This window comes from Gobius niger, assembly GCF_951799975.1.
Source record: "Gobius niger genome assembly, chromosome: 14".
In the NCBI taxonomy this organism is placed as follows: Eukaryota; Metazoa; Chordata; class Actinopteri; order Gobiiformes; family Gobiidae; genus Gobius; species Gobius niger.
Window position 1 is genome coordinate 6,017,087 of NC_136865.1, and position 26,075 is coordinate 6,043,161.

Genomic DNA, 26,075 nt, shown 5'->3' on the forward strand with positions numbered 1-26,075 from the left:
CCAACGCGTTTCGACAGCTATGTCTTCATCAGGGCGTTTTTTCGATAACTGTCGAAACGCGCTGGTGTTTTTTTTAAATCTTTTTGTCCTTGCAATAATAAAGGATTTTTAATTTTTGCAACTACGGAGTGCCTCCATACCTCTTTGACTGCTTTTGACACGCACAGCCAGTCTTTCCTCTGTTCTCATGCACTATCGGCTCCTTGGAAGAGCACCCGTGAGTTTACTACAACCTGTTGCACCTATGGGACCCCAAGCAGCGCTCATTTTCTATTTTCACAGGCATGTTTGTATTGAGGAAACATTATAACAGTTAAATCCTCCAAATCCTCCACCTTTAATGTTGAGATTCTTGGCTAGATTTCTCCCTTGACCTGTCAGAGTAAATAGACCAAACTCACATCGTTTTTCCCACGCTTATCCCTTCTAGAGGTTAGATTTTAGGCCCGAGCCCGAGCCCGGCCCGAGATATCATGCATGAGTCGGGTTCGGGGTTTTTTTTATTTTATTTTTTTAATCTCAAATAAGATACACGCATCACCTTTCTAGTTTCATTAATACGAAATCTGATCATAACCTTCTTTACTACTCTTGTGGAAAGACATAACCTTTAGTAACAACTGTTATTAAGCAGCACGAGCAGAGCATGCAGTGATCTAATCTCTAATCCCTTCACCAATATTGACCTGTTTGGCATCCAAGGGGACTGAGATGTCTCGGTAGTGCAAATATTGTCATTTCCTTTCTGGGAGACGGCAGAAGAGAGATGTACACAGGCATGCGCACATGTGGCAAACATTTTTACGTTTTTTTTCCCCAGAAGGATTTATGGAAAGTACAGCCTGGCTGGATTGTTGGGACATTTGACTCTTGTTCTGTGTCGTAACGCTCCTGGAGGTGTTCAAACTGTGCACTATAGAAGCATTACAATATTTCTTCTCCTTCCTTGTGTACCGTTTGAGCTGTTTTTAGTTCAGTCATTCTTTAAGTCGCCAGTCTGGCACATCAACACCACCAGACTTCGATCAAACTAGCCTCGAAAGAAGTCTCGAGCGGCATAAGTTGCACAGTTTGACACGTCTCCAAAAGCCCAATCCCTCATGCCCGCCGCGTGCGTTGATAGAAATCCATAAGCGCTTCTCTGTGACTCACCTGCCTGTGTGTGTTTGTGCCCGCAGACGGCAGCTACAAGAAGATTGGATACTACGACAGCACCAAAGGCAATCTGTCCTGGTACGGCAACGACAAGTGGATCGGTAAGCTGCATCCATCACTGTCCGCCGCGCTCCCCCGAACCCCTAATCTCCCGCTTCCTCTGACCTCGCCGCCTCAGCCCTCATTCTGCTTCCTCTCCTACGCACCACGTACCGACGCTCATCAATCACCGCGGGAGGGTCTGAGCGCCGGCTGGCAACGGGCCGGCGCAACATGCGAACGTTAACGTGAGCGCGAATTCGGGCTTCGCTCGGTCGAACCGAAAGACCGAGATTGGGACTATGCCAGGTCTGCATTAGTTTATTTTAAATGAAGAGCACCAGTCGTAGTCAGTTACGCCTCAAAGTGCTTCAGACATATAGTAAGAATACAACAAATGGTAATCACATTTACTTCCGTTAGCATGGTCTAATTATAAGCTTTATTAGAAAGATTAGCCTATAATTTACCAATTGAGATCTCCTTTAATACGTTCCATAGGCATTGACCATGTTTAGTCTGTGCTCTGGGAAGTACCAGCAGACCAGGGCTCTTCAGTTGCTTTTTTTGCTGTGCCAGATTTTGCAGAGGTCATTTAGCGAGCCCACACCCCACCACTAACATATTCATACTTTGGAGATCCGTCATTGCTCAAATAGAAATAGGCCTAGACATGAAGGTTTGATTATGTTCCAGCATTTGAAATACTTTTGAAAAACCACCACAGCAGCAACAGATTATTGCAGTAATTTAGCTCTCGCTGTGACAGTGTAACTTCAGCAGTATTGGCGTCTAAAAGGCCTTTCCAGTTGTATTGTATTATTCTGAAGGCCTGGCTCTCAGTGCAGACCAGAAGCACATGGCTACTTAATACGCGCAAACAAAAAGACTGTCACAGCTGTTGGACTTGATTCAACCAAAGTTCTGAATAGTGAAGGCTATACGCACCGCAAAGATAACAGGAATTCTCTGTAACAATTATGTTTTTAGGGAGACCTTAGCGGTAGCCGGCGCAGCGTTCGCAATAAGCCTAATGTTCTTTACTTATTATTGAAGTTGGCAGTGGGCCAGACCTGCCGGATCTTGTCTGATGGCTGGTTATGTAAAACATGTGAACAGGACCATGAAAACAGTCCAGTCTACTTGAAATAAATGCAAGGACTAAAACAGCCTCGAAGGAGCAAATGTATCTTCATATGATATGCAGCTGACTTAGTAATCATTTTGATATGACTGTTAAAGGTCAAGTTACTGTCTAGAGTAACTCAAGTTCAAAACTTGTACAATGCCACGTCTAAACAATCTCTGACTAAGACCTAGTGAAATCTGTCTACAAAGACTACTATCAACCAGGACAACAGGTCTAACCGAGGACTGTGCCAGACTAAGCCTACATCTGGTCTTAGCTTAAACCAGGAAGCAGCCATTTCTGGACACAGTCTAACATAATATACCTGGTCTGTAACTCCTCATTGTCTAAAGCAGGTCTGTGTCAGGGGATGGTGATACTAAATCTCAGTATAAATTAGGCTCAGTCTGAAATAGGTCTTAACCATGAAAAAAAAGTCTAATATGTCTGGTTGTCCACTTTAACTGAACCAGCCCTTAACTGAACCCAAACAACGACTGCAAAGCCCTCATTCCATTTCCCTGTGTCTCGCCCTCATCCCAGCACCCATCCATCAAACCGCTCGGATGTTAGCACGTCACGGAGTTAGCCATAGCCTGATGAGCATGCTAATGGCCAGAGCACTATTGGAGCGGAGCACTGCTCCCAATCCATTTACTAATTAAACTCTGGCCGCTAATGAGAACGGCGCTAAGTTGCTAGCTGTCTGAATGAACGGGTAAATGGATTGGCAAGTTTGACCTTGGAATCGGAGACGTGAGATTGTTCTCCCCCCTCTGTGTGGTAAGCCATCCTTTGGAGCTGGCTTCTATAAATGTATAATTGAAAAGTGCCTGAGGACGGTTTGCGTTGTGGACTGTGGGGATTGAAATGTATTGAATTGAGTAGAATACATGAATAAACAATAGGTCTCAAAAGGCGGAGGCAGCATCATTGTTTTAAAAGGGATGGTTTGCAAAATCAACATAAGGCATTGGATTGTTAAACCGCAGGAGTGGAGAGCAGCTTATCCTCTGATACAAGATATGTTGTTGGACATGTTTTGCTGGAGTGGTTTAGTTTGAGCAGCGATTCAAAGATGGGTTTGTAGACTTTGGGCCAATGGCAAACAGTGATTTATGAGTTTCTAGCTCATTGACTGTGTGAACGGCATGACGTGGGAAAGATTTGTGTGAATGAGAGATGAGTCTTTTGCTCCAGCACCTTGGCAACTAGAGGTACTGATTTACAAATCCAAAGCTTTGCCACAGTCTTGAAGGTCAGTGAGGGTCAAATGAGTCATTATTACAATTCATAGTTTTAAGTGTCCTATTTGATTACAGGGATGTTGCTGCAGAGACAGTTAAAAAGCGAATTCTCGACTTCAGCGCTTAAGTAGGGTATTTGAAACGTTGCTGTTGTGGTTTACTTTCAGTTTGAGTCATACAGCTTCAAATTCAAAACATTTCCTTTGTAACGTTGCCAGTCCCACCAACGCCGGGCTTCTCGAGCGCGGCGGAGCAGGCGTGTGAAGGACACGCGGCGACCTTGGCGTGTTTGTTTGCGCTGCGTTCGCGGTGCTGCCGTGTGATGGGGTTTTCTATCGCCGCGACACAACAGGAGCGGAAACAAGCGATTGATTGAAGAGTCAAGGCAGATGTTCAAGGATGTGCCGATTCAAATGACACTCGAGTCCGTAACACGGTGTAAAAGTTTTCGAGTTGCGGGAAAGAGAAGTGAAGTAAACGTCAGCCTACCTTTAGTTCTATGCCATTATTGAAGATATCACAGGGGGAAACAAAAAGTGTGGTGTTAGTAGGGCTGTGCAATGAATCGAAATTCAATTACAATTTCAATTATCACACTAAACGAGTACAAGAGTAGCATCTAATTTTTTATTTATTTATTTTTTTTTTACATTTTTTACATTTTTTTTTTATTTATTTCTTTTTTTTGCAAAGCAGACTTGTATTATTTCATGGCACTGGGATTATTTTCCCTTCTCATTTCACGTGCCATGGCTCGTGCTTTTGCCTGACATAAAAACAAACAGCGCTGTATGATGATGTCATCAGGCCGCGCTGCTCAGTTTACTTGCGCAGGTGTGAGGGCTGGCCAGCAGGGGGCAGGTGTGAAACAGAGACCTCTCCTTAATTGAGGCGTACTTGAAATCATTTGTACTTTTATGACTGTTTTTAATCGTGATTTCAATAATGTCAAAAATAATCATGATTATTATTTTTTCAATAATCGAGCAGCCCTAGGTGTTAGCACTTTAAGATCTTATGACCAACTCTGCAGTACCCAGTGAAAGAGGAAAGACGCCCTCTGCTGGCCTTTTGTATAACTGGGTTTCAGATCATCAAACCTGTGGATATTTTCTAGACACATACATTATGTTAGGTGCTGTATCATTCTGTTTGTAAAATGCTATTTTGAAGAATTATACCTCGACTTTGTTTTTAGCAGTGCAAACATAATTTGTAGGAGCAGCTTGAGTGATATTACAAAAGAATGGAATGAATGTCTCCCAAAGAGCTTCAGACAGGCGAGTTTTTCTGTGTTTCATTCACTCCACACACGGGGGAAAAAGAGTGAAAAAGGCGAACTTCTATAAACTTCTTCACAACCAATTTACCAAGTTACCCAGCCTATTCCAAAGCAGCCAAAATGCCCGTGTTGTGTTTCAAAAGGAAGCCACATAAACTCCGATATCGCCGCTCCTCCGTTGTCGCGCTGCAATTTGCGTTTGAAGTCGTGTGCAGTGGTTCGAAATCTTCCCAATCCCCTTTTTTCGGCGAGAGAATTAGCGCGCTCTGTTCACTCGAGCGGCCGTAATTGGGAGTTTTCAGAATGTTGACGACTAAATCAATTAAACGCAACAACAAACAAATGACTACTTCCCCATTGTGTGAGGAGCGAGCTGTCAGGGCGGACGCAGAGGCTCGGTTTGGGAGCCGCAGACCGTGGACGCTCAGCGATTGTCCTCCAGAACAATAAGGAGACACTAATGGATCTGGCACGATGTAAAGTCTCACCATCATTAGGGATGCTTTTTGCAGAACACGATTGTTGTCATTTTGCTCCATGTACACCATACTTAGCATTATTTATCCGTTTTCATCCTGAGCTGTCCTGATTAATAAAGGTTGGCTTTTTGGAAACAGTAAAAGCCAAAGATTGACGTGAGAGAGGACCAAAATGGAAGGCAGGGCTGACATTAAGCATTTTGAGGTGCTTGGCAGGTATTATTTACTTGCCCGATACAAGCATTGTTCCATTTGTAATTTTGTTTATTCACATTTTTATTAATCTTTCTTGACAAGTGTTTGTCACTTTAATTGCAAATCTGAAATGTCACAGCCAGTTGTTGTTTATTCTCCTAAAAGTTTTACTGCCAAGCAAGATCTTATTAATAATACACATCCACTGAGAAGAAACAAACAGAAACAAAAAGTTGCCAATTTTCTGAAATAATTTCTGTCCCCAGTGCACTGTGAATTTTTATATCTTATCACTTGTCCTGAGCCTGTGTTTTTAATGTGCTGCACACTTCTGAATGTATTATAACATATTTTAATTAACCATAACTGAGCCATATAACTGCATATTGGCTAAAACCATAGATATAATAATTAGAGATAGATTAATACCTATTCGGCCCCATTCATAGAAAAGGTCCCGAGTCCTGTGTGAACCTTAATGGCCGCTCTGTCTCCTCCTCCTACCCAGCCTGTTCCTTAAAAGGGCAAAAAGGCGGTAAGCCCGGCGCTTCTGGGGCGGGCGGAGCCTCCACAGAGCTCCAGAGCTTGATTGACAGGCTCTGGAGCCAGTCACTGCACTGAAAATGCTTCAAAATTTCTGATAGATAAACAAAAACCAGCGTGCTTCATATTTCACCTTCCCCCAGCGTTGTCACATGGGTCTTAGCATAAAAAAAAAAAAAAGAAAAACTCTTTGGAGCCAGGCTTTTAAGCTGTTCTTGGGAGGTCGGAAGTCCCATTAGAATCAGTGCTCCGGAGTGTCTCTTGGAGTCGCCCCTGGCCACAAGGGGGCGGTATTACAGCAATGTCAGCTCCCCACCATAGTTTGCACCACATAGAAGAAGCACGTTCCTTGCCCATTGGCTAAAACAGACAGGCCTAAATAAATAGCTGCTGCTGTGGCTGAGGGGGAGGGCGGGTCTAACTCCGATAGCAGCTTTAGCTGTTAGCTTCACGTTAGCTCTCTGCTACAAACCATCACGCTACTCTCTGATCATGAGGAAATCAGAGTGAACTCGGGTAGGAACTGCTGAACTTTCTGCCTCTGCACGAGCTGTCCTCTCCTCACTCCGCCTCGTGCACACGGCGCTCCCTGACCAGCGCTCGTGTGTAGATGACAGCGGCGCTCAGGTGGTGCTGCCGCTAAAGGCCAACATAATAGTGAAAAACAGACTTCTGTGGAGGGATGAACTCTTGGCAAGTGCTTTGGCGGATAATAATAGCAGATTAATAAATGTCGGGACACGTGGCTGCTGCTGCTGTCTGTATTTTTCACTTTCCCGACCGGGCAACCAGGGAGAACAGGGCACTTGCCCAGACTAAAAGTTTACTTGCCCCAGGCAAGCGGACAACCGTTAATGTGGAGCTCTGGTTTGTTAGGATGGTTAGACTTGCTTTTAGTCCTACGTCTATAAGTCCCAGAGCTGCCACTCAGTGCACAATATTTTGGGATACTGTGATGCAATGTTGACTTAACCAGGCAAAATGAAAATAGGACAGAGACAGTATTTCTTCAATTGAACAAATTACTGTATGTTGGTTAAATTTTTAACCGAACAAACAGCCCTATTATATTATATACCACCCCTGCAATGTTTATCTATAGGAAAGTCCATCGAGTCTTTTCAAACCCTTTGACATTACACAGAGTGCAATCCCATGAAAGTGATAGTCTGTAAATTTACAAAGTGAGGAGAGATAGAGTGAAATTGTAAAGCAAACAATCAAATTGCTCCCCTCATTAACCAGAAAGCCCTTCTTAGTTTGCAAAATGAGGAAAGCAGGAACAGAATTTTCAAAGTAAACGATCAAGCTCCTCCCCCTCCCTCCTGATTAGAACAGAGCTGGTTCACAGGAAAAGCTCGTCTCATTGGTCAACGCGGGAGGACACTGACTAGACTCTGATTAGTTGCGGTGATCCGGGAAGGAGAAACTTTACAAAACGAAACAAAAACATATATATTATAACTTTACATCAAAATGCAAGACCAGGAGGTCGATTTACTCACTTAAACCCTCTTGGTCCCAAAAAGCCTGGTCCTGTTGAGCAGTGTCCAGATGCTCAAAGTCCTTTAGAGTCGGGTAACCGCTCTAGACCCGGGCTTTAGTCCTGATCCCGTCATAGTCTGTCTGGTATGTCTTATTCACGGTGTGACTAGGTAAATAACTACATCAAATACACACAGGAATGCGTCTATAATACTGTGGCACGGTGGCGCAGCGGTTAGTGTTAAGTCCTGGGTTCGATTCCCACCTGGACGGGGCCCTTCTGTGTGGAGTTTGCACCACTTTACCGCTGTTGCCCCTTGTTGTGCGACATGACCACAACTTGCCCTCAGATCGTTTCCGTCTGCAAACCCCTGACTTTACACGTCTAGGAAGTGTCCAAGTCCTCGCCGCTTTCACCCTCCCTGCCCCCCCGTCTGCAAACATCCGCCATGTTTGCTGTCACCGGACCACCCTCAAGGTCGCGCCGCTTTGGCAGGACCCCGGGGACCTCTGGTGTTTTTACTCTGACCCCCTCCCCGTCGGCGGCACGATGAGACCGTATGCCCTTGAAATAAGCCGGCGTTTTCACACTGACAGTCACTTGTCGACAGAGCTGTGCCCTTGATGCCAGGGACAGCAGGGCAAGTGTCCTTCCCCGAGGTGCCGTCCGAAAATAGTCCCGACAGGATTAAGTCTGGTCACACACACAGACAGGCAGAGGGACGTCCAGGAGTGTGGGATCCTAGTGTTGAAGTACGACAAGAGACCCTGCAGATGAAGAACAGCAAATGGCTATGACAAAGTTGCTGATATCAACAACCAAATGTAAATAATGGGAAGGGCCAGATTTAATTTAATGGTCTCACTTTGTTGATATAAAAGGGATAGTGGTAATAAATCACTCTGACAAACTTTCAAAATACTGTTTCCATTCCGGGAATGGAAGATTTGAGTCTGTAGGAGCTGATAAAATGAAGATGTTGTTGCAAGAGTGGAAAGAAACCTCTTTTCTTTTTTTTTCTTTTTTTAGAAAACAGGACCCATCAGCGCATTCACGAGTGAAGCTCTGACTTTTTTGCCGCTGCTGTCTCCCAGAAAGGAAATTACCACATTTGATTGATTAAACATGCGGTGGTTTAAAGGATCTGTTTCATGCTATTGTAGCCATCGAAAAGTAAAGTATAGGCATTTATATGATATATTGTACCTCAACCACTATAAGGCACTATTTTTTGTGAGAAATCGAAGTATTTTCTGGGGGTATTTTGCAAACCCGGGAGACATGACGCTTCGATTCAGTTAACTCTGCCCCCTCTCCGAGCTAATGCAAAATTAGCAGTAAAATAAATATAAATATCATAGCAATAAGTGAAGTTGCTTCACAATTCAGTTATAAGGAGTTGACATCTGCAACACAGCTTCATAAATGATTGACTCACCGCTCTGTCCTGGCCGCTCCATCACAGGTTTACATTATGGGACTCGCGTTGGTTATAAAAGTTAATCCACTTTGATTCTGGTGGAGGTTCACCAAACATTCATAACGTGACATTCACAGAAAAACACTATTTTGGCTGATAGTCGCCGAATCCCGGAAAGAAATTCCAACGTTTGGCGAGCGCCTCTTCTTTATGAACGTTAAATAAAGTCCTTTTTTTTCTCCGTGACATTATCGTTAGGTAAGAAAAAAGAACAGGCGTGTCCAGAGTAGGTTAGAAAGAGCTCCTTGCAAACATGACATCTGTTCAGACACTCGGTGGGTGTGTTTGTTTTCTCCGCAGAGGCAGTGCGGACACCTTGGGCACATCCTTTCTTTTTTTTTTTTTTTTTTCTTTCTTACAACAGAAATAATGAAAAAGGCTGTAAGGCATTACATTATGTCTCTTCCTGTTTGACACTATGATGTAAAAAACGTAACAGTGTCACAACTCATTGGTTTTCCAGGAGAGGGCGGAGCAGCTGCTCAGCCAAAAAACAGCATTACAACATGGTTAAAAAGCTCCAAAAAGTCAATTTTGCATGATATAGGACCTTTTAAAGGAATAACCTGAAGAGGCTTTGTGAACGTTTTATGATTGAGCAAATAAAATAAACGTTTTAAATTACCCAAGCCTGTAGGGATTTAGCACATACAATATCATTATAAACAAAAGCTGGACCTACCCACGTGGAACAAAAACTCTCAGCACATATGAACCACGGTCAAATGAATGTGTCCAAAAGTGCCATAAACCATGAGACCAATGTGGCAGGTTTGTGCATCCAATCACTTCCAAGTATTTTGGGATGTTCTATTTGGGGATTTCTTTTCAAAACACAGTGAACGCAACCTGTTGATCGATGTCAAAATTTCAAACAGACTTGACCAAGCACACACAGCAGAACAAAGAGCAGTGTGTGTCGTAGCAAACACAAACCCTTAGTGTTCTGGAGTCTATTGCAGAAGGGACAAGTGACTAATAGTCATTTGTTCACAGCAATAGGAGCCGCACCATGCTAAAGCCTCTCCTCCTGTGCAGCTGTGCATTCTTTCTTTCCAACAAACACAACAGGCCTTTTTTTCCTGATCGTTTTCCCCAAGTCTTGATTCCTCTTTTCCGAGAAGCTCTGATCTTTCTGCCGCATGACCTTCTGCCTTTTTGCCCCCGTTACTTGCGCCGTCTTAAGTGCCTCCCCACCGAGTGTTTTTTTTCTTCTTCTTCTTCTTCTTCTTTTTGTCTCACTGACGCTCTTGTGCCTCAGAGCCCGACCCGGGATCGGCCCACTCCGAGGGACATTTAGAGAAAGCGGAGGAGAAAGTGCTCTGCCCCTCGGACTCTGGGTTTCGTCAGCCTCAGACGGATAACGTGCCTCGGTCCCATGCCACAGAACCCGGACTTTTGACAATATTCCGAGCGTTCGTTCAATCGGTCATTCTACTCATGACTATGGACTTATGTTGAAGTCATGTACATTTTTTAACCTTTGATATTGGCCATTTTGTGTTTTCTCAGTGTTGAATTTGTATCAACAGGAACAAAGGGTTTCAATGATTTGAGTAAAAAAAAAAAGTCTGAAAACTTTTTGAACTGTTTGTCTCTCTCATTTGTTGGTCTTATCAACAATCTTTGTTTTATGTGTGGAGGTAAGATTCTAGAGCATCTTTTTGAGAACATTGGTTTTCGCTCATGTTTGATTTTACTGCATGTTGACTGAAGAGGGCAGCAAATGGCACATTTCATTTAAAAAAAATCGGTATAAAGTGGGTATTATTGCTAGAACAACTTATGTCATGATGCCTTTCAGTGGGCAGGTTAGGGAAAGGGGCTCCAAAGCCACTCTAACCCTCTGGCCAGAAAAACACACTTGGAACTTGACTGCCACCGGACCGGAGCCACCAATACACACTAATAGAATCACGAAGAAGAAGCTAACATGCTAACGGGCAAAGCTAACTCCGGGCTAGCGCCACTTAAACAGTATTTACAGCCAAGTTTGAGTGAAAAAAATTATTTCCATTGTCTAATTGGATGTACAATATCCCTCTGCCCCTTTGTCTTTTCTGTCAGCGTAGTATTTACTCTCACGGAGAATTAACAAGATAAAAAATCGCAACATGCTACGACACCTGTAGTTGCGCTTATGGCCTCTAGGGGCAAGAGTTACTTAGTACTGCTTTAAGTGAATGCTGAAAGTGTTGGACAGAGATGGGAGCAACATCGTCACTGAGGAGGTTAGCGCCCCCTGTGGGTGAAACAGAAGCTCTCGTCCATTGAAATGAATGGGCAGAGATTGTCTTTGAAATCAGGTCGTTTTTTTTTTTTTCTTTGTGAAATTTGAAAAGACAAAGGAAGAGATTTATTGCTTCTGCGATCATGTAGCATTTGCTTGCTACATCTTTTATTCTGAACCGTTTATATTTTTCCATAAAATAAATGTATGCCGCCTACAATGTACGTTTGTACAATGTACGTTTGTACATTGTGAGAGTAAAATCGACATGCTTCATTCAGCAGCTAATCTACTAGCTTCTATTGCTAATGTTAATGTGCTTGTTCACACCCAGAAAAGCATTCATTACTTTTTCTACAGCGTTGTTGTGTCCCTTTTATATTATTAGATCAAATGTAGATGCAGCCTGAGCCTACGTTGAATTTGTGTAGATTGTGAGAGCCTACGTGCATTCATTCAACACAAGCTAATCTACCGGCTGCCATTGCTAACGTTAATGTGTGTTTTAAAACCCAGAAAAGCATTCATTACTTTATTGGTTCATAATAAATTATAGCTACTTTTACTCTATTCCTTTTATATTATTACATAAAATGTACGTTTAAGTTAACTATACTTCTTTGTGCAAAATATTAGCCCACATATATTTCCATGTTTCTTTCAGCACAAGCTAATCTACTAGCTGCTTTTGCTGACATTAATGTGCGTTTTGAGACTCAGAGAATCATAAATTAGGCCTAATGCTGAGCACGTTTAATAAGACGGAATATTTTAATTAAAGAAGTCACACAGAGGGATAATAGCAATATATACCATGGCTCTTATTGTCTCTTGCCAGTGGACTAATGTGTTTGTGATGTTTTCCTGCATGTGCCTCTGACACTGATGTGGAATATTTTATGAATGAGAAATGAGAATGAGAAAAGATTATTCATGTTGTCATATTGTGGATAGATCTTCAGAGGGCAGGGACCCGGCATAAGTTCCAGGATGCTGCTCCATCTACAGTAGCTGCAGCCTGTTTTTCTGCCACATTTCAAAGGGTAAGGATCAGTCCTGCTGCAAGTTTGGATGATTAGAAAACTATTTTGCTCACTGTCTCCTTGGTCCCCCTCTGTCTCCCTGACAACCCTGCATCACCGAAATGCCCATGCATCTCTCTTTTCTTTTTCTTTTTTTTTTTGCGCGCATCGCCATGGTAACTGTTACGAGGCCCGGTCGCCATGGCAACACACTGTCCCGATTCTAGCATCAAGGGCAAGAGCGAGAGCCGGCGAAATGTTTTCCCAGAGGACGACTCCGCTCTGCCGTGCACATGTGGCTTTACATACATTGAAGGGACATTGTGCGGGGACGCGTTATTTTTATGGAGATGACTTAAGCCGCCGCGAATTACCGTCAGCTTCTGCCAATGCCTACGTATGTAAATGCAGAAAACACATTTGCAAGCCTTAGCAGAACCCATACAGAGCACATATAGGTTTAGTGTACAGGCCTCCCACTCGTAAGACATGCAGGATTCAGTATGTACATACACGCGTGTCCTTTTACATACTGCTGAGCTCATTGAAAACTTACCTGGAGCGCAGGTTTTGTTTCATTCTCACTATGGTGGCATGTGGTCTTCAGGCTCTAAAATACAGCTCAAAATAGTCACTACACATGATGGTAATGGTATGTTTTTTTATTTTGACAGGGACAGTGCACAATTTAACATTGACCAAAAGGAAAGATGCATTGTACCAGGTTATAGCAAAAGTGCTAACATGTGTACATTGTCAACAATCTTTGTTTTACTGTATGTGTGGAGTTAAGATTCTAGAGCATCTTCTTGAGAACATTGGTTTTCGCTCATGTTTGATTTTACTGCATGTTGACTGAAAAGGGCAGCAAATGGCACATTTCATTAAAAAAAATATATATATAAAGTGGGTATTATTGCTAGAACAACTTATGTCATGATGCCTTTCAGTGGACAGGTTAGGGAAAGGGGCTCCAAAGCCACCCTAACCCTCTGGCCAGAAAACCACACTTGGAACTTGACTAACACCGGACCGGAGCCACCAATACACACTAATAGAATCATGAAGAAGAAGCTAACAGGCTAACGGGCAAAGCTAACTCCGGGCTAGCGCCACTTAAACAGTATTTACAGCCAAGTTTGAGTGAAAAAAATTATTTCCATTGTGTAATTGGATGTACAATATCCCTCTGTCCCTTTGTCTTTTCTGTCAGCGTAGTATTTACTGTCACGAACAAATAATACGTTAAAAAATCGCAACATGCTATGGCACCTGTAGTTGCGCTTGTGGCCTCTAGGGGCAAGAGTTACTTAGTGCTGCTTTAAGTGAATGCTGAAAGTGACAGAGATGGGAGCAACATCGTCACTGAGGAGGTTAGCGCCCCCTGTGGGTGAAACAAAAGCTCCAAGAGGAAAGATGCATTGAACCAAGTAATAGCAAAAGTGCTGATTTCCACCTGTAGTCCCTGGGCAGGTTGATGTTGCAGTACAAAAACTGGTTTTAAATGTAGATGAATACTTGACCATGGATTTATACGTTTGACATCATTAAAAACATACATTTAATTTAAACAAGATTGGAACATTAGAACATTTTCGACCGGTCCTTTTTCTGGGTGAACGGTCGCTCCTTCATGGCTTCGTTACAGGTCATGAGTGCAAGTTTGTTTTTCTAGAAGCCATTTTTTAGTCAACTGCGCAAGTCTTTTAAATGATGTATCAGGGAGATTTCAGGGTGAGTCCATACGCCTTGAAGATCATTTCTCCACTCACATTGTCTTCACTACAGAGGTACTGTAAACACCTCCCATGCAGGAGTTGTTTGGAGGCTTATTTTAACTGTGCACTGGCTAAGGTGGTTTATTTGTCATTATACAACAACTGTGCAACTAGTTTGACCCATCCACAAGGGCAGCGCGGTGGCACAGTGGTTAGCGCTCTCGCCTCACCTCGCCTTTGGAGATGTGGAGTTTGCACATTCTCCTTAGCCTGACCATACAAGCTTTTCCTCTTTACAAAGACGTGCAAAAAGTAACCAAAAATATATTACTTTTTTCAGTAACTAAGGAATGTAACATATTACTGAAACAAAACATGGGAATATATTAGTCATTCAAATTCAAGTTACTCAAGTTACAAGAGCATTTAAATGTATGAACAAAAATGCCCCCAAATAAAAGGAAAAAGGAAATCTCTGACTGCTCTTTTGCTCAGTGGCATTAATACTATTTTCAGTTTATATTTTGTCAAAAGTAACTCAAAGTAGTGTAACTCAAATCAATGTCATTTTGGCCACGAAGTTGCACATTTTTATGCTCACCACTGCCACCTCAGGTCTTACGCGTAACTGCAGGTTCTATATTAAGCTCGTGCATGACGGCACTTCTGACCTGAAGTAACACCTTTTTGAGTGACAGTGCAGGGGCAATTGTGGTGAACAGGTCTGGGCTCATTCTGCTGGAACATGTAGGGGGAGGAAAATACATAATTTTAACATTTTTAAACTCTGTATAGTCCCTTTAAGGATATTAAAGAGGTCATTACACGTCACATCACGGTTCAGATTTGAAACGTAGGAGAAATTTAAACATGAATGCACAACAGCTGTTTCAATCAATGTGATAGAAAGAAGAAAATCCTCTCAGAGAACATGAAGCATCGACAACTTTGTCAGTGACAATGTGGTCTGTGATTGGATCGATGTAAAACTTTTGGAGATTTGATTGGCTGTTCCGGACCGTTCCAGACAGTCCTGCGTTTGAACAGACACAAAGAGCAGGAGTGGCGTCTGCGTAAAAGGAAAGGAAATTTTGAATCATATTGTTTTGAAGTAACAGTTCTCTTAAAAAAAAATCTTTGTCTTTAAGATTGATTTGTTTTCTATCAGTTCAGATTGTATACTTTAGAACATCCGACTCCGCTGAATGCCACACTGGACCTTTCACATCGCAGAAGCTTATTGAAACAGCGCCACAGCAAATGCGTTACTCGTTTTCCATCTGTGCACATTACACCATGAGGAATACCGAAGTGTCCCAAATCTGCTTAAACGGCGTGAATAATGCATCGGACCTTTAAGATATTCATATTGACGTGACATTACAGTCCTCGTTATGAAAAATGGCCGGTGGGAGAAGGTCGCTGGAACAGGGTTTAAACTTTTAGCACCTGAAATGCCACGCCGCTGTAAAAACGTACATGCAATGGAGGAGTCATTAGTGCTGACGCAGGCGCTGACCTTTCCCTGTCTTTACATAGCCACACGGACCATATATAATGAGGGAGCGGATTCTTATCGAAATTAACTTTGCTACAACTTAGCACAAATTGTCCGCAGGCTTATAAAGTTGAGTGACTGGGCGGGCTATTTGTCTTCTTCATATTACAATTGTTATCAGTTGTTATTAGTCAGTTGAAGAAGATTTTTCCAGTTGTGTCCAATTTGCTTTTCTGTTTCCTCTGTTTGGATACAAATTAAATATGCATAGAGTAAAAATCAAACATTGTTCCGGCATTAAGGCAGGTGGTCATTGTTGTGAGTTAGTTTGAATGTCAGGGTAAAAAAGAACAGACCCTTTACGATGCTTAATTCATGACGTTTTGTTGAGTATCGCCGTAGAGTTTTCTAGCAAATCCGCTTGTTCGTTCACAAATATCGCCGTGTTTGGTATCCATGTGTAGCACGAAAGGCCATCGAGATGATGCTGTGATCCAAACATGCTCATTTCCTTTCTTGGAGACGGCAATTGTGTGTACGCAGACATTACAAACGTTTCACACCTGTTTTCTCAACAACAACAAAAATGTGGGGCTTGTTTAAAAACTAAGTAAGATCCTAAATCCCCTCTTTGTAACTGATACATGTACATCAACACATTTTGTTGCTGAAAATATAGAACATTTTGGCAATTTTTGTATGCACAAAATGTCTGAAAAGTTGCAACAGATGTTTTTCAGTAATTTATAGCAAAAGTTTCAAATCGATATCCCAAAATACCTTTTTTCCCCCGATTTGTGTCTCGCCTTAACACATTGAGTGCCAAAAACGGAAAAACACGTTTTTCAGGATGTTTTTTTATTACGAAACTAGACTGTTGCCCCCGCGACCCGCCCCCGGATAAAGCGGAAGAAAATGGGTGGATGGACGAACTCTAATACACCATATGTGTGATTTTGGCAGCTCTGTGATGAACAGAACTGAAATAAATGACGATCATAAACTTAAAGTCACGATCTGGACATTTTATATATATTATTGATATTATTGCGGGGTTTTTTGTCTGAGGGGCATGGTGTTGCGTAGCGAACTGCGACACTCTCTCGCTCTCTGGAGCGCGTTTGACAAAGCAGAGTGGATTCCCATGGACAGATCAGAACTCTGAGTTTCTAAATTCTTAAAATCCGAGAACCAGGCTGTTTAAATGCACACGTGATGAAAGCAATTGATTACACGTGTGTTTCAAAACAATGTTGTCCTTGAAAATTTACTTGAAATGAATATTTAGGAATTTGCCTCTTCCCATAACGTTGTCTGTCCAGAGAGGAGAGAGGAGTTAAGTAGAAAGGAGAGTGTTTCATAAAACCCACGTTATTTCCGTTTCTAGAGAAAAAATCAGTGATTTTGAGCGAAACTCGCCTCTGTTTAGGTTAGATTTCTCAGGAACCGAGGCACGTAAAATTAAACAGTTTTCACCTGCGGAGAGGTTAGAGTCTCACCTTTCAAATGAGCCATAGCTCATTGTGTGTCCATAGCTATAACATAGAATCTGCAGTGGTGCTACAAACATCATGAAAAATGGTCTGGATTGTTGGCACTCAAAAGCTAAATCCCCATAACAGCGCAGCACTCAATGTGTTAAAATGCCTTGAAAAGCCTTACATTCGACTTGCTGCTGCCCTGTTGACGCTTGTATTTTCCGTTTCAGACAAACTATTCCCACCGCTGCCGGCAGAGGGCGCTCCAAACGAGCATCCAGATGCAAACCAACACAGTCCTTGGTGATAAAGTCTCTTTTCCACACAGAAGTTATTCTAAGTTGTAAAACTGGAGCTTGACAGTGACGTGCCTTAGAGCAGGTTTTTAAGGCACATATGTTTGATTTAGTTTAGGAAACACATTGTAAGGCGCAGGCATCATAAAGTCTAAAGCTGGGATAATGGATAGAGGGGGTGTTTAAGGACATCCGTGTTTATTATAGAGAAAACCTGGTCCTAACCGCAGTAAGTAAGTGGATGTGCTTTAGCTTTGAGGAGTTTGGTATTTAAATCATCACTGAGCAGATGGCCGTCACACATGGTTATGGGATCTGCAAAAGTGTATGGCCATTTATCATAAATCATTGTGACATTTGCCCAGGGGGGGTTATCTTTTCAGTTTCCTTGATGATTTCTCAGCAGATCTTAAAATGTATGCTTTTGGGGCAAAACAGTGTTGGCAGGCACGTCTCTGCCAGTAAACCCCAGGGCAGCCGCAGCCACTGTTTTTTCTGGCGTTATGTGATTATTTATTACACACGTACAACATTGTGAAAAAAGCCTCTGAAGTCGTCACCAAAACACAGCGTCAAGGCGAAAATGTCTCTCCTAAACCAACAAAAACAATGGCACAAGCAGTCGCCATGAATGTACAACGTGTCGCCTCTGTGTTCTCCCGTGTTGATTTACTGTGTCGAGAGAACACCGTCGACGACACATCAGCGTAACATGTCCGTTTTTCAGCCAATAAAACACATTTGAGTGGGAAATCTGTCCATCGTCCGTCCATTCTCACACTCTGGAAAGATCTTTGCAATCCACATCAATGGCAACAGATTTCAAAGTTCCTCGGGGACCCTGTTAACATATTCCCTGCTGCTCATCGACTAACAAACAGCCCGTCTCGGCGCGTTGGACCCTGCAGCGCGTCGCCTGTGATCTGGAATAGGAGCGTTAGCTACAGAGCTGACCTTAAGAGGTTCATGAGGACTCCAGTGATCTTCCTTTGTGGCTTTTTGATCGCCTTGGCCGCGCGGGAACCACACCCGGAGTGGAGTTTCTGTCACATTTACGCATGTTTGAGCGGCTGTATTAAGTAAGTGTCTTTACCAAGAGCTCCAAATCCAGGCCTCTTTACTTCCACTCACTTGCACATCTTTGAGTGATCTTTGAATCACCACAGGCGGCTGTTCATAGCATGGAGGATCAGGAAGTGAAACTACTGGATAGTTTTGTCTCGGCTGTTGCAGATCAATATTGCATTTTCTAACCAAAAAAGCGTAAGAAAGATCTTTGTTGACAGCCTCAATAACATAATACACAAAATGATTAGAATTGAAATGAATTAGGGAAACGATGACTTCCGTTACTTTCCGTACTGACTTTACCATAAAACCACTCTGCACAACCTCTATCCATCTGTCCATTTTCTTCTGCTTTATCCGGGGCCGGGTCGCGGGGCAGCAGTCTCAGCAGAGATGCCCAGACTTCCTGATCCACACACACCTCCTCCAGCTGTTCTGGGGGGACCCCGAGGCGACACCAGGCCAGCTCGGAGACATAGTCCCACCAGCGTGTCCACGAGGCCTCCTCCCAATAGGACATGCCTGGAACAACTCCCGCGGCGACCAGGAGGCATCCGGAACAGATGCCCGAGCCACCTCAGCTGGCTCCTTTCGACGTGAAGGAGCAGCGACTCTACTCCGAGCTCCTCCCGGGTAACTGAGCTCCTCACCTGATCTCGAAGGGTGCGCCCAGCCACCCTGCGAAGGAAACTCATTTCGGCCGCTTGTATTCGCGATCTTGTCCTTTCGGTCATTCTGCACAACATTTCACCTTAAAAGCGGAGCCAAACTCAAAGATGTATTTGTTTTCATGTATTTTCATTTGTCAGAAATTCATTCGGTCCACTTCCCAATGCCTTGTTTTGATTGCCCACAGCAAAAAATGTCAGTGTCTAACAAATTGAACACAAAACAAAGTACTTTACAATGGCCTGACACCAGACGGTTAATTTTTTTCCCTGGATCTCAAAGACGGAGCTACGAAGACGTCACTGAGCTGGCATCTTCCACACACTTAGAGCCTGACTTGTAAATGTGATGCAAATGTAATAGAAGCTAAATCTCATTACTAAGCTGCTCCAATTTGTGTGAGTGGCAGCGCGTTTGTGCAGAGCGATCCCAAGGCTGCGGGAACGCAGTGAAATAGATCACTTTATGAACGGGAAGAGTTGTATACGGCCTCGTGCAAAGAGTTGTAATAATCCAGGACCGTTTTCTTAATGATCATGAAGTCAGTGTTCGGTCAAAATGTATTTGACATTCGAACTCAGCCTGTGTGTGAGTTTTACACATAGACTGTATATATAAATGGACAGCTTCTGCTCACTCCTCCCTGTTTACCATAATGACCACGCTCGTGGGGGAATTCATGGCGGATTTACAGACTCCACCTCCCCAGCTCTGACGAAGCATGTTCCTAAAAAGGACATAAGGGCGGGATCTTCACCGTAGACTCGGCCCTTGCGTGACGTGTTGCTCGTGCTGCTCCAATGCTAACAGTCCGACCCTCATTAAGTATGAGATTTCTAAAATTCTTCCTACGAAAACCAGCCTGGTTTCCTTAATTGTAACAAACCCAGCGTTATCACAGGAGCAATATCTAGCTCTCAATGGGGGACCAGCGGCGATATGGAGGTACTACAGCTCTAGTATTATATTAGTATACCTCTAGTATTGTGGGCATAAAGCAGAGCAGCCAGCGGCCATTGGTTTTACATCTCAAGTCAAGAGCAAAACGTTTTTAATGTAAAAGAACAGGCCACCATTTTTACATACTGAGATATGTTCTTACCTGAGCTTAGACGAGTTCCTGCGTACCTGTCTGGTCTTTGTGCGTGCCCTCAGTCACACAAAACCACCAAAGATGTTGTTAGCATTTGGCCTCTCCCAATGTATTCCTATAGCTCCAAACGGGGGTGAAGTTGGAAGCTACTCTTCCACGGGCACAAAGATCAGACAGGTACGTATCAGTCTAAGCTCAGGCAAGAAGTTCATATCTCAGTATGGAAAGATGGTGACCTGTTCCTTCAAACAAGGAAACAGAACATTCTGCCATATATTAACCGCTAGACTTCAGCTGCACAAGAGAGGTCAGAGGAAGAAGAAGAAAAGGATGGTTCAAGAGGAGCTTTAAAAAAACCAAAAAAACTTTATGTAACCAGGGCAGGGAACTCAAAAACTTTCTGCTGGAGTGTCCGAGCCAGGAGGCAGCAGCACATCTTCAATAATAAAAAGACAAGGTAAAAAGGAGAATAGAATTCTTTGCACAGAAAACCAAACCACTCTACAGGCCAAAGTCTTAACAGGCCAAATGTATTCCCCCATAAGGACTGGCCACTGTCCATACCCACCTGAAACTTTTGCTGTATTACTGACATGAATGTGGGGAAAGTAGGGATGCTCATGGTTAGCATCCCTACTTGCTCTGCTGTGTGCACTTTTGATGCATTTTAATCCAAGAGTGCACCAGTTTTACAAGTCTACTCTTCTACTTAACATTATTATGGCCTTTTCACAAGATTTATGAAGTGTGGCGACACTTTAACTCTTCTAATCAGCGGAAACTGACAGTCGGCGTTTCCACACTTCACACACATCAATACACACTCACCTGTCCGTCCACTGCACAGCCAGCCGGCACAGGCAGGCTTTTGGCAAAGTGCTGGATGAATCTACACAGAATTTTTTAAGGAAGTTAAACAAAGGAGAAGCTTGTTTTAACGTTATTGCACAGTAATGATCACAATCACAACCAGGCGCTCCTTAAACCAGACGCCTGGGTGATGGCGCTTAAGCAAAGGGTTCAATTCCAGTGTGGTGAATAAACATTTAGGTTTTCATGTAAAGATAAGGCACTTAATGCATAAAAATACCCAAAGTTTCTTATGTAAAAAGAGAACACTTTCAAAAATATTGTTAAAGGAGCAGGCCACCGTTTTTCCATAAAAACTACAGGCAAGTCAACAGAAAGTCATAAAATTAACATCGTCAAAAGGTGAGTTTGGTCGATTTTTTACCATGAGGGAGAAAACTATAGCCAAAAATCCCAACATGGACCACTGCGTGAAAAATCACCTTGTCTCGCTTCAACTTCAACTCTAAATTTAAAAAAGTCACATCTTTCAATATAATGGGGGGCAACTCTCTCCCCTGGGATCTTTCCCGAGATATGCCTCAAGGCTTTTAGGGCAATCCCACCCAGACATGGAGAGGATATGCAAACTGCAAATAGAAAAGGAGTAGCAGAAGGGCTATCTCTCATTGTATTCTGGCACCAGGGGATTTATTTCTAGAGAATGCAAGGTCACATCCTGTCCCTTGAGACTTTTTCATTTCCCTTAGCATCCAATTGTACCTCTCCTGCCTGTTTGTGGCTTTTCTCAGTGTAAACATCAGCCTTGGTGTGATCGATAGCTCGTGTCCCATTTGTCTGGGCTGTGCTATTGTCCCCTGCGTCTCGGGACGGAGCAGTGGACGCTTCATCATGGCACCATTGATCGGGCTGGACTATTGTTCCTGTCTGACCTTCCGCGGGACGACACTCATTGACCTGTTGTCTCGTGTCATCTAAAAGGCTTTTGTCAGCCCTCAAAATCAACAACAGGGTGATGCGTGTGAAAGCTTACATGGATCAGGGCAGGGTCATCCATATTAGCATTGATTATTGGTGTTTGAATATAGACACGTCAATCGAGAGGTGGGGATGTTCACGTGTGTCAGGGAGTGGACTGAAGGCATTCTCCTGTAGGGGGCAGTATGTAGGGTGCCCTATTTTTATTTGTATGTTGTACACCTATCCTTATAATCACAGACTTATCCTCCACCGTGATGTTTATAACATGTTGCCACTGACTGTCCATTACTCAGTATCCGCCATGTAATCTTGAAAGATGTGCACAGTGATTTCGAACATACATATGTTTATGCTCGTGCCTTGATTATTGTAGCTATGGGCTGGACAAATCCTCACTCAACCGGCTACAACAGGTACAGAATGCTGCTGCGCGATTACTGACACGAACAAGGAGGCGGGAGCACATCACCCCTGTGATGTGCTCCTTGTTAGCTATAGGATTGGCTTTAAGATGCTTGTATTTAAATGCCTGAATGTATTTGCCCCCGCGTTTCTCTCTGAGCTCTTGTCCATTTAAGTCCCATTCACATCAGGGAGGTCTGTGAATCAGCTGTGCCTGAGCATACCCAGATCCTGTTTAAAGATGCAAGAAGATTAGGCGTTTAGTGTGGCTGCTCCCAAACTCTGGAGCAGCCACCCCCAAAACATTAGAGCAGCTCCAACTCTAGAAACTTTTAAAAAACGCCTTAAAACGCATCTGTTTGCGTTAGCGTTCAATTCAAGTTGAGCTGTATTTTAACTTTTTTGTATTTGGATTGTCATGTTGGAACATCCAACTGCGTCCCACGCACAGCTTCCAGGCTGATGAGTGACACTTTTCCTCCAGTATTCTTTAATAAAACGCTGCATTCATCCTGCACTGAAGGTGGCCTGTCAGGTTTCCTCCGACCATTACGGTTTACCCTACCTCCAAAAACATGCTGGCCAGGTTGGCCCACAGTGGTGGCGCGCTGACTCGCAGCGGCTCAGGACTAATGCTTGAACATTTTGTTCTACAGTTGTACAATGACAAATAAAACACTTACTTACTTACTTAAATCAGCTTTCACTGTAGGTGCACCGTTCGTCACAGGCCTTGTTGACTTCTCCAAATGTAATGTTTATGGTTATGGCCAAAAAGTCACATTTTGGTTTCATCATTCCAAATGACATTGTTTCACAAATGTTGAGGCTTGTCTCTGTGCTGTTTGGTATATTGTAAGCGGACACTTTGTGGCATTTGTGAAGTAATGCCTTTCTTCTGGCGACTTGGCCATGCAGCCCATGTTTCTCCAAGCGCCTCCTTATTGTGCATCTTGAAAAAACTACACAACTTTTTTTTTCCCGAGAGCCCTGTCTTTAAGCTGAAGTTAAATCTTGTTTTTACTTTTTATCCAAAATTTTCCTGCCAGTTGCTACTGCCATTTTTGTTGTTCTACCTGACTGTGGTATGGTTTCAACAGAATCCTGCATTTTCCATTTAGAGTTTCAACACTGTTGATTGACACTCTCAGTACCGTGGATATCGTTTGTATTTTCCCATTTTATACAGTTCAACTACCTTTTCTTGCAAATCCTCTGACAATTCTTTTGCTTTTCTCATGACTCAGAAACCAGAAACATAGAGCACTGGATGAAAGATGCAACGGTCTGTCCGGAGCACAAAAAATCACTGACCTTTTATACATACACAATAATTACAAACACAGGTCACAGGTGAGGATGTTTAACATAGTCAAAAAGTCAAAAATTCTGTCAGGGTATGTATACTTTGGAGCAGAACTGTATTTACGTATCACTGCAGTAAACCTTCTTTATCAGACTGCATGCAAAAGGTTCATCAAGTGTAAAAGGGTAGTGATGACTTTGACCTGTACTGCTCCCACTCTGCAGTGTGACAGTGTCATTTAGCAAGAATTCTCCTCGTCTTTCTCCCCGTCTTCTTCGGCCTCAGTGGATTTGTAAATAGGCGCTCTGTTCCTGGGACATCTTCCAGTGAGCCCCTCCGTCTGTCTGGAGTTAATGTTCCGAGCCTTATCCGAGCAGCTGACAGCCCATTCGCTTAACATTAACCAAGAGCTCCACGGTGTGACCTTAAACAAACAATCTGCTTTAAGACGCAATGAGCTAAGCTTAAGCTAGCGAGGGAGGAAGAGAAATGGCGAAAGATTTGATGAATGCTGTGATGATATAGCGTGAGACTTTGGGCATGATGGTGAGACAAACATGACATTGCAGTTTATTCATTGTAAGTAAACTTGTAATAAAGAAAAGAGAGACTATCAGTAAATGCTCTTTTGGCCGTTGCTAAATTGCTAGTTCATGCTTACAGTTGTAACATTGTTGATTCCCAGAGTCGTCTGCAAAGTGTTCTCAATAAAAACAAATGTCTACTCGATTATTAAGCATAATTAAACTTAATAATAAAATAACAATCAGTATTTACATTCTACATGGAGTTTTCATCATATTGCTGTTAGCCTTCTGTGTATTAGCGATACACGGTGTTTCCTATCCTTGTTTTCTTCCCACAGGGAATTAGCATGAATGTCGTACGGATTCAAACTGTATGTGATAGAAAACATGCAGATGGCTTATAATAACTCACAATATGTTAAAAAGTTAACATAGAGCGTAATACTTCAATAGAGTAAACTTTTGAGTTTGTAAATAGGTGTTTTAGTCTTGAAGCTAAAGGCTAATGCTAATTTTGATGGTAATACATTACATACCTTTAAAAAGCAACTTCAATCTGAACTAATTTTCTACTTAAAAGGGTCAGCTTGACTTTATGTATTTTCTATTTAGTTTTTGAACCATGTAGTATTTTAATTTACAGTAAAAATATAAAAGGGAAACAGCTGTTGCGCAACAGGAAGTTAGCATTCCATTCTGTGCACAGAGCCCATTAAAGTTAATCAAATTATTTTTCGTAGTAGACTAACTTCATTTGGCACCATAAATCTACATTGTAAACGTGACATTTGTGACAGAAAAACAGACTGTGTGCGCTGTCCTGTGTTTAAATATAGTGTGTTTTCCTCCAGCGCTGACCAGGAAGTCTGAGGCTAAATTAGAACAGCGTTAGCGTTGGCGCTCCAACTTGTTTAATGTCTCTCGTGAAGAAGTGAACTATCGGATTCAGGCAACAGCTAGAGCGGGGTGTCTCTGAGGGCCAAAATGAAAAAGTGCCTTCGGGACGAGGGCCAAACACAGCACTGTCAAGCGTGAAACACATACTGCATATAATAATAGTTACTTTATTTTCTTTTTGGTATACATTTGTGTTTAATTCTATCTATGCAAGTAACATGCTACATTAAAACAAAGGCTACCTATGGCAAAAGCCAAGTTTTAGTCGAACAAAATCAATTATTTTAGTAATATAGTGCAAAATGTAAACAACAACACCTGTCTGCAGTGACTTTACCTCATTCATTTTTTAAGAAAATGCATTATTAGATCATTCTTTTATAAGTCATTTTTTAACATGTACCTTTGCTGATGTCAACGACCTTTGCAATAAAAGTTGATGCTATGACGCTAAATACCAATACCAAGACCAAGACACCTTAACTTTGCCAAAAGAGTGAAACAGCGCCCCCAATTTGACGCTGGTGGCCAAACAGTGTACTGCATGCATATTTACTATTGAGAATGAATGGGAGAGAGTTAGTATTAACCAGATGTGGAGCAAAATAGGTCACCCTCTGGCGGGCCAATGTTGTTGTTCCGGCGGGCCAAATTTGGCACACGGGCCCCACTTTGGGCACTCCTGAGCTTGAGAGACTTTACTCAACTACGACTTTCACAGTTTGATAGGAGATATTCAGCTAGTGCAGCTTAAAGATAGAAAGAGAATATGTCAGGCTATTTATTTATTTATTTGTTAAAACATGTTTTTACAATCCATCTACTCCCAGCACATCATTCTTGAAGACTTTTCTTGCCGCTTTTAGTTTGCGTTGTGCTACTTTAGAAATTAAAGCTAAGCTACATCTGCCCAGAACTTTCATTTGTGCTTTTTCTCGTCAAACTACTCCCATCCTTTTTCCAAACTCGATTCTGTAAGAGCCGACTTCCACAGCTTCCAGTCCCTAACATGCCAGTTCTCCAACAATTTATACAATATCCTATA

General features: G+C 42.7%; 1 protein-coding gene across 1 annotated transcript in view; it reads left to right on the forward strand.

The window, feature by feature from the left end:
• Window positions 1-26,075, forward strand: part of gabbr1b (gamma-aminobutyric acid (GABA) B receptor, 1b) — a 247,609-nt gene that overhangs the window by 175,792 nt on the left and 45,742 nt on the right. The window contains exon 13 of the mRNA XM_079571221.1: window positions 1,179-1,256. Within this exon, the coding sequence (XP_079427347.1) occupies window positions 1,179-1,256 (78 nt within the window). The remainder of the gene's footprint in view (window positions 1-1,178; window positions 1,257-26,075) is intronic.